The sequence below is a fragment of the Colobus angolensis genome, unplaced genomic scaffold, assembly GCF_000951035.1.
Source record: "Colobus angolensis palliatus isolate OR3802 unplaced genomic scaffold, Cang.pa_1.0 Scaffold282, whole genome shotgun sequence".
In the NCBI taxonomy this organism is placed as follows: Eukaryota; Metazoa; Chordata; class Mammalia; order Primates; family Cercopithecidae; genus Colobus; species Colobus angolensis.
Genome location: NW_012116066.1, coordinates 996,203 through 1,010,051, shown reverse-complemented (window position 1 = coordinate 1,010,051; position 13,849 = coordinate 996,203). Strand labels below are relative to the sequence as shown.

At 41.8% G+C, this 13,849-nt stretch overlaps 1 protein-coding gene across 1 annotated transcript in view; it reads right to left on the bottom strand.

Moving 5' to 3' along the window:
• The window catches only part of KIAA1210 (KIAA1210 ortholog), an 80,697-nt gene that overhangs the window by 41,921 nt on the left and 24,927 nt on the right, over positions 1-13,849 (bottom strand). The window contains 2 exon segments of the mRNA XM_011948689.1: positions 3,302-3,470; positions 10,042-10,112. Coding sequence (XP_011804079.1) covers positions 3,302-3,470; positions 10,042-10,112 — 240 coding nt within the window.

Genomic DNA, 13,849 nt, shown 5'->3' with positions numbered 1-13,849 from the left:
CGGGCGTCGGGGGAAGGTTGAGTAGGGAGGACTGGTCAATGGGTACATGAGTTTATTTTTGAGGTGATGGAAAAGTTCTAAAATTTATTATGATGATGATTGTACAACTCTGTGGATTTACAAAAAAATGTTGAATTTTACCATTTAAGTGGTTTAATTGTATAATATATGAATTATATCTCAATAAAACTGCTACCAAAAAAGAAATCAAGTTCTTGATGCATGATTTTAAATGAATGACCCTTGAAAACATACTAAGTGAAGAAAAGCCAGTCAAAAATAGCCACATATTGTATAATTCCATTCATGTGAAATGTTCACAATAGGCAAATCCATAGAGGCAGAAAGCAGATCAGTGGTTTGAAAGAGGAGAGGGAAATGGAAAATGACTGCTACTGGGTGCAGAGTTTCTTTTTAGGGTGATGAAATGTCCTAAAATTGGGTAATAGTGATAGCTGCACACGCTAAAATGTAGAACTTTGTAGTATGTGAATGACATTTCAAGAAAGCTGTTATATAGAAACATAAAAATTTTAAATAATAAAGTTATTCCTGTTAGGTAGGAAAAAATGTGTATATGTACATAAAAGATGAGATTAGACATGAAAAAATAAAAGAAGAAAAAAAGCAAGTAAGCTGATACATGCTACAACATGAATGACTCTTGAAAATATGCTAAGTTAAAACATGCTAGGTGAAACAATCTTTGTATGATTCTACTTACATAAAATATCCAGAATAAACAAATTTATAGAGACAGAAATTAGATTAGTGGTTATTTAGGGGGAAAACTGTTCATTGGTACGGGGTTTCTTTTAGGGAGGGATAGCAATGTCAAAAAACAGATAAAATAAACTTTAAAATGTTTAAATGCCCTTTTTGTACTTATTGTCTTTATTACAAAACAATACATATATGTTGGCACTTAAAAAAAATCTTTAAATGGTAACTAGAGTAGCAGCTTGGGCATTGTGGAGCTAGCACCCGCCCTGTCTTTATGAGCCAGTGGGGCCTTCATATGGATATATTTGATAATGACACACTATAAGGACAATCTCGTGTTATGGGGATCAAAACAGAACCCACTCTAAGATGGCTTGTGCACCAACAAGAGAGGAGAGGAGAGAGATGTCTGCTACTTTTTACTAAACTCCTATTTACCTTTTCCCTATAAAACTCTGCTATCTGGGTGGTCCTGGTGTTGGAAGCAATGTAGTCTGCTTTATAAAACAGCAGTCCAGCAGAAAATTACTGTGACTCTCTAGATAAACACTTAATGGGCATATATATGATTGACTCAGCATTGAGAGAATAATGTTTCCAGACATCTCTATATACACACATATGCTCAGTATGCACACATAACACGCTTTCATTCACCGCTGCTCTATGATCTACTGGCTCAGATCAGGTTCAGAACCAGTGTAGCATCTGTGACTACATTGCCTCCTCTGCTTTGTGCAGAAAAACTGAGAGGAAATCTTGGGCTGTGAGTGGGCTTAGAAATGTCTCTCATTTCCATGCTGTGCATTAACCAGAGTGAAGCTGTTGAATTGGCTCTATCGTGCCAAGCCCTCCCTGATCAAAAGATTAAATTAGCACCAATTGTGGCCAAGTTTGTCAGAAATGAAAACTCTTGTCCACTTAACATATCTAGTGCTCATTGATCTGTTCCCTGGAGGCGAAAAGAAAAAATAAATAAAAAATCGCAAACAAAATCTCAGCCTTTAAGGGCAGTGAAGTATATTATTATAACATCACTCATTAAGAAATCAATCGAAGGAACGGGATTTGTCCATTCCATCAGATACAGCTTAATACAGTCTTGGAAATAGATGCTGGCCCTATGGTACAGGCCAGGGGAAGGCTGGTCATAAATTTTGTTATGATTGATTGCTTCAGTGAATGAAGAAAGCCGATATCCCTTCTCCAGAGTGACATTTTCCAGGGTTTCTTCCCCTAGCACATTAAGCAAAAGACTGAGATCAGGGGTGATCTTCAGACCCCCTAAGTTAAATCCCCACCTTCTCTCTGTCTCTCTCTCTCTCTCTCTCTCTCTCTCTCGTTCACGTGTACACACACTTCTGGAAAGGAAGGAACAAGTAAGAGGGAGAAATGTAGAACTTTAGCAGAGATAGTAAACCTGAATGCCCCTCCCTGACCGACCTCCAGGTTTTAGCAGGGCTAGTCTTAGTCTTACTGAACACTGCAAGGCGATGGACTATAATAGTGTTACTTGTGAGGTACTACATAAGCCCCTCTTTCAAAACCGTCTCCCCTACTTCCAGTAAGACTATCTGAAATTCCTCACACTGGAGGCACTTATGAAGGTTGTTCTTAAGGAACCGTATATGATAACTATGAGGCCATTATGTTATAGAATATATTGGGGGAGGTATTGGGGGCAGTATAACATGTCAGCTAACTGCCTCATTCCCTGAAGGCTTTGCCTGGTTGGAATGGGCAGCAGGACCGGTGAGCTCTGTGGGGAGTCCAGGTAAGTCTGGTATTTAAGTCCAGGAGAACAGTCCTAAGTAGAACTTCATAGAGGGAGATTTGATTGATCGGGAGACAGCTGGGGATCCTAGGTGTCCAGATCGCACAACAGGATGTGGAAATTTGGGCGCTGCAAATGAATATCTGAATAGCGGCGGCAGTGGTAGCTGGGAACAGTCTTCCCCATGCCCTCTGTGACTATAGCATTTCCCCTAGTCCCCTGGGATGGAAGGAGAAAGGGATCTGGGTTGTTTGCTTGCGTGTGTGTTTTTACAGCAACACAGTGATTTCATGCTCATGACCCACCCCACTCACAGCTAGATAGCTTTACTATATGAGGCTTTCATCACTCGTTATGAAATCTTGGCCAGATCTGTAGTCTGAGAGCCAGGCAAGCAAACCAGACCAAGCCTCCTGAATGATGTAGGCCCTCCTTACCAAATCAAACAGGCCTTCAGGTCCTCATTGGCTGCAGGCCCCCCATCTCAAGTTATTTTTGTTGTGACAGGCAGGGCTTCCCTGAATATCTGTACCCTCTTACTCAGTGCTCTTGGGAAGTGGGGTATGCATTTGCAATGCTCCAACCCACTGAGCTGTGCAGCTCAGACAGCAAACATGCATATGCACAGAGAGAAAAGCACCACCTCCTACCCCAGACATGACTGCATTGGCAATGGCTGCAAGCCTGGCCCCCACAGGTGGGGACTCTTGGTGTCCCTGGTGATTTGGCTGCCGAAAGGTGACCTAGATCCAACTGTCTGCCTCTTCTCCTGTCCCCATCACTCTCCACCCCATCTGAGCTTACCTGGCCTTAGTTGGTTGATTTTCCCGAACAGACTCCAGAGAAGAGATGTTAATGTTGCTGCTGGACGAGCTCAGTTCTAGCATTTCTTCTTCCTGGGTATCTTCAGCTTCTTTTTTCTTCTTCTTACCAAAAAAGCTCTTAAGGGCTTTAAATGTGCGTTTCTTCTTTCCTGGAAGTGAAAAATGAAAATGAGACAGAGTGTGATGGTAGAAGGGAAGACAGGAGAGGAAATAGGGCCTTCATGACAGGAACGAGAACCGTGATCCCACCCAGGTGGCCTGCAGAGCTTGGACTCAACCCCAATGCTGACAGCACCCTTCAACATTCATTAATAACTCAGTAACAAAGTGTCTGAGTTACTGGTGAAAGGAGAAGCCCAGGCCACAGCTTGTGATCTCTGGGCAGCCTCTATTCAGGCCAAACTCACTAGGAATTCACTTGCCTCTCAATTTCAGCTATTAACATACACACCTCTTTCTTTGTCCTAAGAAGTTCATTCATGTGAAGCAATGATTGAGCCAATGAAAGCACTGGGTACTCCTCTGACTCTACCCCAATGGCTGGAGTCATTGCAATCCAATAGGAGAGCCAAGCTCCCACACGTGAAAAACACTTCAGAACCCTTAGAAATCCAAGTCTAAGTGGGAGTTGATACTTCCCAGCCTGCGTGCTCAAAGGATGCAGACCCAAAGAGTGAGTGCGGTTGGTTAGTGCAGTCCAGGAACACTTCCTTGAGGAAGGAATTTATGAGCAAGGGAGATGGCTGGGAATCAGAAAGAAGAAAGAGCTGCCCAGGCGAAGAAGCTGCCTGTGTAAAAGGCATATCAAAATCAGATACCAAAGAGTTTTTCAAGGAGTGTGTGTATGTGTGTGTGTGTGCGTGTGTGATGATCATTGTGTGTGTTCTTCAACTCTTGCCAATTGGTTTGCATTATCTACAGGGCTGCTGCCCTTTGCACATGCAGATAAATGAGTTTGCTCTATCTATAATAATTACCAGGGCAGCAGTGAGGAATGTGAGCTTTAAATGCTCTTAAGGTTCTGTCTGTTTGGGCTTTATTTATCTATTTATTTATTTATTTATTTATTTTTGAGACAGAGCCTTACTCTGTCACCCAGGCTGGAGTGTGATGGCGTGATCACGGCCCACTGCAATTTCCACCTCCTGGACTCAAGTGATCCTTGCACCTCAGCGTCCCCAGTAGCTGGGGCTATAGGCACGCACCACCACACCTGGCTAATTTTTGTATTTTTTGTAGAGATGACACTTCACCATGTTGCTCAGGCTAGTCTCAAACTTGAACTCTTGGATTCAAGTGATCCACCCGCCTTGGCCTCCCAAAGTGCTACGATTACAGTCATGAGCCACCACGCTGGGCCTCTTTGGTTTCTTAATAAGCATTTGTTTTTATTGTGTTTATTAAGAAACTAAAGGGGAGAAGGGGGAGAGGGCTCGTGCTGCATTCTTCAGAGGGAAGGAATTAGCTCTTATTGATTTCACATGCAAAAAGTGCCAACTAAATTGTCTCATTCCAAGTCCCAACTGTCTGGTCTCCAGAAGGTCTCATCAGCACAGCAATTCTGTGCTGGCAATGAAGGGTCCAGACAAGGGAGTTGCCAATGCAGCAGCCATCATGAAAGGCTTAATGGTGTAATGGAAAGCACCATCCAAGTGTCAGAAAATTCTGGAATCCTAGGCTTGAATTCACTATCAATTAGCTTTGTGACCTTGAGTAGGTCACTCAACCTCTCTGGGACTCAGCAGGAAAATTAAAGGATTGCACCTGATCAGCATCTCCCAAAGTGTGTTCAGAGGGATGCTTATAAGGTTTGTTGCATGAGAAAGGGATCCGTAGTCCAGTCAATCTGGAAAATTCTGGATTAGACAAAGTTCAGTAGTCTTCTTTTCAACAAAACTTTTCTGAAACTTCAAAACGGTTATGTATATGGTGAAGTTCCAAGAAACCAGGCAACAATACTATCTCCCAATGTGTGTAAGCAGAATGTCTGGCAAAACACACTTTGAGAAATGCGGAACTAGAGTTCCTTTAGCTCTGAAACGCTATGACCTATTTGTGCACCGATTGCTCCTGAGCCTGCCAGGGTAAAGGTTCCTAAACTTCAAGGCCTGCCTTAAGTCCAGTTTCCCACCAATCAGTGAAACTCATGCTTCCCTCTGTCCTCTGAACACCTAAAACTTGGCTGTTAGCATCACAAGTTTTGCATCTGAATGTTCTTAGCCTACTCACTCATTCATTTGTTCATTCATCTATTCAACAAATATTTATTAAGGTCAAGTACTTATCATGTTCTGGGTATCCGTGAGAAAGAAATAAGTTGTAGTTCCCTATGTCTTAGCTACTACCCCCACATCAAGGCTATGGGCAAGCCCTCCTTAGCATCCAGCATAGTGCAAGGCATGCAGTAAAAGCTGTGTCCACGTGGGGGCGCAGAATACCAACACAGTTTATCACTTCCCTTGACTTGAGACCACTGAACAGAGTCATCTTTCAGCATACTATAATTTAAACACTGGCCCTTATAGGAGTTGATGCAAATTATAAATGACATAGGTAAAGAGCTTAGCATATGATCTGGCATGTAGTAAGTGCTCAATAAATGTGAGCTAGTGTTAGGGACTCAGTAATTACTTGTTTATCAGGGCTGGATTCAATTCTGTGTTCATTAGAAGCAAACCCATATCTATAACTGAATAGTGAACTGTACAATATGCAAAATTGGAGGCAGAAGCCAGCATGGAATAGAGCAACGAAAGATTATAGGACTGTTTGCTTGATAATTGCTGCTTAAGTAATTTCTGTTTTGGATGAGTTCAGCAATTTCTTATCTACTAGAATGTGCCTATATAGGGGCATGGTTGGGAAAACTTCGCAATTCTACCTAAAGAGAGAAAGAATAAAAAATGAAAATGAAATAATAGGAAATGTATATTTTCTCTAAGATCCCTTTTAAAAATGTTTTCAGAAAAAATTAATTTCTACAATAATAAAATATTTAAGACTGGGCACGGTGGCTCATGCCTATAATCCCACACTTTGGGAAGCCAAGGCAGGAAGATTACTTGAGCTCAGGAGCTCAAGACCAGTCTGATCAACATAGCCAGACCTCATCTCTATTGAAAATTTAAAAGATTATCTGGGGGTGGTGGTTAGTGCCTGTACGCCCAGCTACTCAGGAGGCTGAAACAGGGGGATTGCTCGAGCCTAGGAGGTTGAAGCTGCAGTGAGCTATGACAATGCCACTGTACTCTCTCCTGGGCAACAAAGTGAGATCCTTCCACCTCTGCCTCCCAAGGTGCCTGGATTACAGGTATGAGCTACTGTGCCCAGACGATTTATTGATTCTTGACAGGTGGATCTCATTCTGGCCTTCTGAAAGGGGAACAATTTTATGCTCAGAAGATTTAGAAACACAGCAACTGTTGCCCCTCTTGCTTCAAAATCCCATAGTGGAAGAGAGGAAAGCAAAGCTAGGGAATTTGAGTTGCAAACCTGCTTCTAATAATCCAGCAAAGACAGGGAGAAGAGAGTCAGCAGCTAGTAGCTCCATTTGTGACACAATCTATAAACACTGAATAACTGGATAAAAACATGTCTAATAAACTATTTAGGCTGTAATAATGAATTCAACAAACATAATCATTGTATGAGCGGACAAAATTATACATTAACACATTTTTATGTTCCTAAATTAACAAAATGACTAGTGACTTTGGAACTGTAACAAGTGCTAAAAGTTAAGTATGCATATAGTCCAATTTCCCCCCAATTTTCCATTCTTTTCTGGGCAGAAACAACAACTTATTTTCCCGCAAAGATTCAACAACAGCTAAAGCAATGGGTGTCTCTTTTAACTATGGACCCCAGAAGGAAAAGAATGTTTCCATTCCATCCTGTAGTGTGTCTCTGAGTGTAGTGGTGGTATAGCTTTGTTAGCAGGGAGCTGGGGAGACACGGAGAGATAGTAACTGCCAAACATGGTAAGTTGGCTGCTGTCGCTCTAGGTCAGTGACTTGAAAGCTGGATATGGCCTTTGTGACAACCCACTGCCAGACATACAATGTCAGCAGCAAGGGTCTATGTCTTCAGCCTACTTTCCATTAGGAAACCGCCCTACCCCTAACTGTATCCAACACCCCCCCACCTCCGCTATCCCATGTATGGAGACAAGCCCTGGTCTCAGTCCTGGGAGTGAGATACAAAGCTGGATACTGTCTACGTGCTATGCTGCTTTTGAAACTCTAATGGAATCTGAGATTGTTGCCATATATTCAAGTCTATGAATTTGGCCTTTGAAGCTTTATTTTTTAAAGTGTGGTGGGGGCACCTTTAAATCACCAGCAGCTGAGCCCTCCACAGGCTGTTTTTCAAAATCTACGAAAAGCACAAAGGGTAGAGAGATCTAGACAGCAGGTATGGGTAAAAACTCACATTTGTACCCAGCAACGTTTATATAGGTCACCTATACACTGGGTAACTTATGTCATCACAGGGTACAGCAGTTGCAGTCAGTGAGCTGACAGCTTAGAGGTGACAGCTGTCTGGACTTCTATAACAAAGCCATTGATTTCCCTGTCCAAGCCCAAAGACTGTGCATTCCCAAACAGCAAGTAGCTTTCAATATACTCATCCAGTCAGGGTCTGCAGTGTGTCACATGCCAGAAAACAGCTCATTGAAGACTGTTTTTTCTCCAGAGAAGAAAACACAGCTAAATCGAATGAGAAATGGTTGCCTCTAAGTCGTATATTTGCTTATCCACCATGCATACAGGGAACCCATCTGAATTGAACTGAATGAGCTTTTAAAATGCATCGCATAATGATGACCTTGTTCTCTTACATTGCTGCTTGGAAATAAAACTTTTTTTTTTTTTTTTTTTTTTTTTGAGATGGAGTCTTGCTCTGTCACCCAGGCTGGAGTGCAGTGGCATGATCTTGGCTTGCTGCCTCCCAGGTTCACGCCATTCTCCTGTCTCAGCCTCCCAATAAGCTGGGACTACAGGTGCCTGCCACCATGCCCGGCTAATTTTTTGTATTTTTAGTAGAGACGGGGTTTCACCGTGTTAGACAGGATGGTCTCGATCTCCTGACCTCGTGATCTGCCCCCCTCGTCCTCCCCAAGTGCTGGGATTACAGGCGTGAGCCACCACGCCCAGCAATTTTTTTTTTTTTTTTTGAGATGGAGTCTTGCTCTGTCGCCCAGGCTGGAGTACAGTGGCATGATCTTGGCTTGCTGCCACCTCCACCTCCCAGGTTCAAGTGATTCTTTTGCCTCAGCCTCCCAAGTAGCTGGAATCAGCCTCCCAAGTAGCTGGAACTACAGAGTCCTGCAACCACACCCAGCTAATTTTAAAAAATATTTTTAGTAGAGACAGGGTTTCTCCATGTTGGCCAGGCTGGTCTTGAACTCCTGACCTCAAGTGATCCACCCACCTCGGCCTCCCAAAGTGCTGATACTACAGGTGTGAGCCACCGTGCCTAGCTGGAAAGAAAACATTTCTAACTAAGCTTTCCTCCCTTTAATCTCCCAACAGCCACCTTATTCTCTGGCCAGCCCTGACTAGTTCTAAAACTTCTAAAATCGTACTCAAATATTTGGTCTTACAAAAAAAAAAAAAACAAAAAAACAAAAAACTTGAGAACAGAGAAAAGGCATTTCCTTACTACCAGTCTTCATCAAGATGTACTGTGCTGCCATCTTCTTTTGTAGGCATCTGTTTAGTTCATATACAAAAAGATAGGTCAGTTGGTTTGGTAGTTGGGTCTGCTTTGGTGAGAAGGCCTTTCTCTCATTTATTCATTCATTCATTTATTTAATATTTTGGAGCACCTAATCTCTCTCTCTCTCTCTGTCTCTCTCTGACACAATACTAAACAGTGATAACAGAGAGATGAAGAAGACCCTAGCACTGCCATTAAGAATCCGTGATCAGGCTCTCAGCATCCTCTGCCCCACATCATGTGTGAAGCCAGGTCCCCAGGAAGCCACAAGGAGATTCCCCTCTGTTCTTCTGGACAAAGTTTTCTGTACCATACACCACTAAAGAAAACTCGGCAAAAGAATGGAAGAACAACCCAATAAATTGTTAAGTTCAATTATGTCTTTACACTCAATGTCTCACATTACATCTTATGATTTCTTTTTTATTTTTTTTTTTTGTGTGTGTGTGTGTAAAGCTTATCATTATTTAGTGACATTTGCCTCCCTTTCTAATTGTTCCATGCATGATCACCTATCACTCACAGATTGCGCCACAATTTAGGCAAGGGATACACAAGTAAGTTTTGCCAAAGAGAATTTTTGTCAATTGAATCCTATTTAACAGAAGCCTGTGGAGGCATCTTTTGTTTCTACCTCCTTTTACTCCTCAACAAATTAATCTCTTGCTTAGATCTGAATTACTATCTACAGTAAAACCTCAGTTGAATTTGTCAGATCATGGTCTGTTCTGATTGCTTTTTTTCTGATGAAGCAGAAAAAGCTTTAGTAAGTAAAATCTAGTAACCATTTTCAAAGAAGATTGCAGGACCTCAGGCAAATCTTTGACCATCAGAGTTGGAGGTGACAAAGAAGAAATTAGAAAACTGAAAAGTAAACGTCGTGACTTAGTCTAATGATCTGAGCTTATTTTCTTGTGCCTTGCTTCTTTGTCCTAGGAGCTAAATAAACACAGTAAACAAATCTAACTCTGGTTATCAAAGTTTTATTGGGTTACTTACCCTCATCACTGGCCTCCAGAACTTCCAGACTGTCACAAATTTCACTTAGTGATTCAGCCATTGTAGGATGACTAAAATAAAATAAAAAGCAAAAGATCATCATTTGATATTCAGGGCGTAATGCAATCCTTTCACCCTACCCCTTATCCTTCAGTTATATTCTTAAAATAGCCTAGAAAACATATACAAATGGAATTGCCATTACAGAGAATTATCCTTCATTTAAAAAAGACAATGATTCCGAATGATTCCATTTACATAAAATGTCCAGAATAAGCAAATACATAGACACAGAGAATGTCTTGCTTAGGGCTGGGAGGGTTTTTTTTGTTTTTTTGGTGGGGGGGACCGGGGGAGTTGGTAAAGAGTACAAGATTTCTTTTTTTTCTTTTTCTTTTCTTTCCTTTTTTTTTTGGACAGTATCTTGCTCTGTTACTCAGGCTGTAGTGCAGTGGTGCGATCACAGCTTACTGTAGCCTTGACCTCCCAGGCTCAGGCAAAACTGCCACCTCAGTCCCCCATGCCACCACACCCAACTAATTTTTGAATTTTTAGTAGGGACAGGGTCTTGCTATGTTGAACTAGAACTCCTGAGCTCAAGCAATCCTGTCTTGGCATCCCAAAGTCCTGGGATTACAGGCATGAGCCACTGTGCCCGGATAAGGTTTCCTTTGGAGATGATGAAAATGTTCTAAAATTGATTGTGGTGATGGTTGCAAAAATCTGTGACTGTATTAAGAAGCATTGAATTGTATACTTTAAATAGGTGACTTGTATGGTATGTGAATTATAGCTCAATAAAGCTGTTACCAAAAAAAGACAAATGCAAAAACCTGATCTATTGTTTTGTGAGTTGGGGCCCATTAACTTTGGATGCCTATTACTATTCATGGTGTGCCCAGGGAGACAAAACTGTTTTGATAAATAGCAGAGCCACAAAGAAAAGACTGAAACATCCGGCTACATGAAAATTTCAGGCCGGGTACAGTGGCTCTTTCCTGTAATCCCAGCACTTTGGGAGGCAAAGGCAGGAGGATCATTTGAGCCCAGGAGTTTGAGTTGAGGCTGGGCAACATAGCAAGACCTCATCTGTACAAAATTTTTTTTTAAATAGCTGGGCATTGTGGCATTTACCTGTAGTCCCAGCTACTACGGAAGCTGAGGTGGGAGGATGACTTAAACCCAGGTGATTGAGGCTGTAGTCAGCCATGATCATGCCACTGCACTCCAGCCTGAGTGACAGAGCAAGACCCTGCCTCAAAAAAAAAAAGTAAAACTTATGGAAAAAAATAAGTCAATAAAAGAATGACAAACTGGAAAACAATACTAGCAACAAATATGACAGATACAGGGGCCAAATTTCTTAATTTATAAAGAACTCATATAAATCAATAAAAGACAAACAACTTGGTCTAAAAGGGACAAAGAATACAAAGCAGTTAGCAGAAAAAGAAATACAAATAATCACATATGAAGAAGCTCCGTCCTACTAATAATGAAAGAGATAGAAATCAACACATCAAATGAGTATTGTCATCTATCAGATTGTCAAAATCCTTAATTTGGATGATATTGTATTGCTGACGAAGGTGGGAAAAAATAGGGACTCTCATACACTCTGGAGTAAATAGTTCTAACTCTCTAAAGAGCAATTTGGCAATATCTATCAAAATTTAAAATGCACATACCTTTTGATCCAGGAACATCACTTCTCGAACATTACCTTATAGATAAATAGTCACACTTGCACACAACAATATACATACAAAAATGTGTGTCACAGCATTGTTTCAGATAGTTAAAAACGGGAAACAACCAAAGAGATCATGAAAAGGATAATTCTCCCATGACGCTATGTCATGCTTCTCAGGAAGCATGCCAGTTGATAATCAAGCTTTTAGAAATCAATGTTGACATTATTTTTAGAGACAGGGCCTTGCTCTGTTGCCCAGGCTGGAGTGCAGTGGTGCAATCATAGCTCACTGCATCCTCAACCTCCTCAGCTGAAGAGGTCCTCCCACCTCAGCCTTCATAGCAGCTGGGACTACAGGCATGCTCCTCCATGCCCAGCTTATTTTATTTTATTTTATTTTATTTTATGGAGAAACGGGGTTTCACTATGTGCCCAGGCTAGTCTTGAACTCAAGTGATTCCCCTGCCTTGGCCTCCCAGAGTGCTGGTATTACAAGCATGAGCCACTGTGCCTGTCATAAAAGTGGGCAAAGGATATGAACAGACACTTCTCAAAAGAAGACTTTTATGCAGCCAACAGACATATGAAAAAATGCTCAGCATCACTAACCATCAGAGAAATGCAAATCAAAACCACAATGAGATACCAGATACCATCTCACACCAGTTAGAATGGCAATCATTAAAAAGTCAAATACAAGCAATGAGGAGTGGCTGTAAATACAGATGAAGCTTTGCTCACTAGCCTGCCACTCACCTCCTGCTGTGCAGCCCACTTCCTAACAGGCCACAGACTAGGGACTCCTCATCTCTAATCCTGTTCTGCTGAATACTGTATTAAGAACAAACTGTTATTCTCCAATGAGCATACAGTAAAAACCAAAGATTGGAAAAAAAAAAAAAAAAAGGCAGGAAACAACAGGTGCTGGAGAAGATGTGGAGAAGTAGAAACACTTTTACACTGTTGGTGGGACTGTAAACTAGGTCAACCATTGTGGAAGACAGTGTGGCGATTCCTCAAGGATCTAGAACTAGAAACACCATTTGACCCAGCAATCCCATTACTGGTTATATACTCAAAGGATTATAAATCATTCTACTCTGAAGACACATGCACACATATGTGTATTGCGGCACTATTCACAATAGCAAAGACTTGGAACCAACTCAAATGTCCATCAATGATAGACTGGATTAAGAAAATGTGGCACATATACACCATGGAATACTATGCAGTCATAAAAAAAGATGAGTTCGTGTCCTTTGTAGGGACATGGATGAAGCTGGAAACCATCATTCTCAGCAAACTATCTCAAGAACAGAAAACCAAACACCACATGTTCTCACTCATAGGTGGGAATTGAACAATGGGATCACTTGGACACAGGAAGGGGAACATCACACACCGGGGCCTGTTGTGGGGTGGGGACAAGAGCAAGGGATAGCATTAGGAGATATACCTAATGTAAATGACGAGTTAATGGGTGCAGCACACCAACATGGCACATGTATACATATGTAACAAACCACGTTGTGCACATGTACCCTAGAACATAAAGTATAATAAAAAAAAATTGTAAAACTAAAAAAAAAAAAAAGAAAGAAAGTTTGTACGTGTGTGTGAGCGGTGGGGGATGTGATGAGCACCATAACACAGAGAAAGGGTGCTATATTCATCTGCGCCAGAAGGCCATAGAAAGGCAAGCAGAGACTTTGCCCCTATGATAACTCTCCTTGAGGTATTGCTGTAACTGAATGAACTATTGTAAAGTGGGGTTAAGTAGATTCTAGAATCCCCTTGCCACTCCAGATCTGCTCTGTTCCCAGACAGCTACGCTGCCATTGCTGTTTCACGGGTGGGCCTGCTTTCTAGCTGTAAATCCCGGATGCATCTCCAGAGTTGGGGGGTGGGAGGGCGGGAGTGGTGGCCACAGGCTGTAAGGCTAAGGAGAACTTGAGAGTTCACATAGCCAGAGTGACTGAAGCCTTAGAGAACAAAAGGTTCCAAGTCACGATGAGAACTGACAGGGCTGTGGTGTCAAGATTGCTTCAGACCCACTTACCGAGATGCCCTGTGGTTCCCCACAATTCCCCCTCACTGCCACAAGTAATAAAT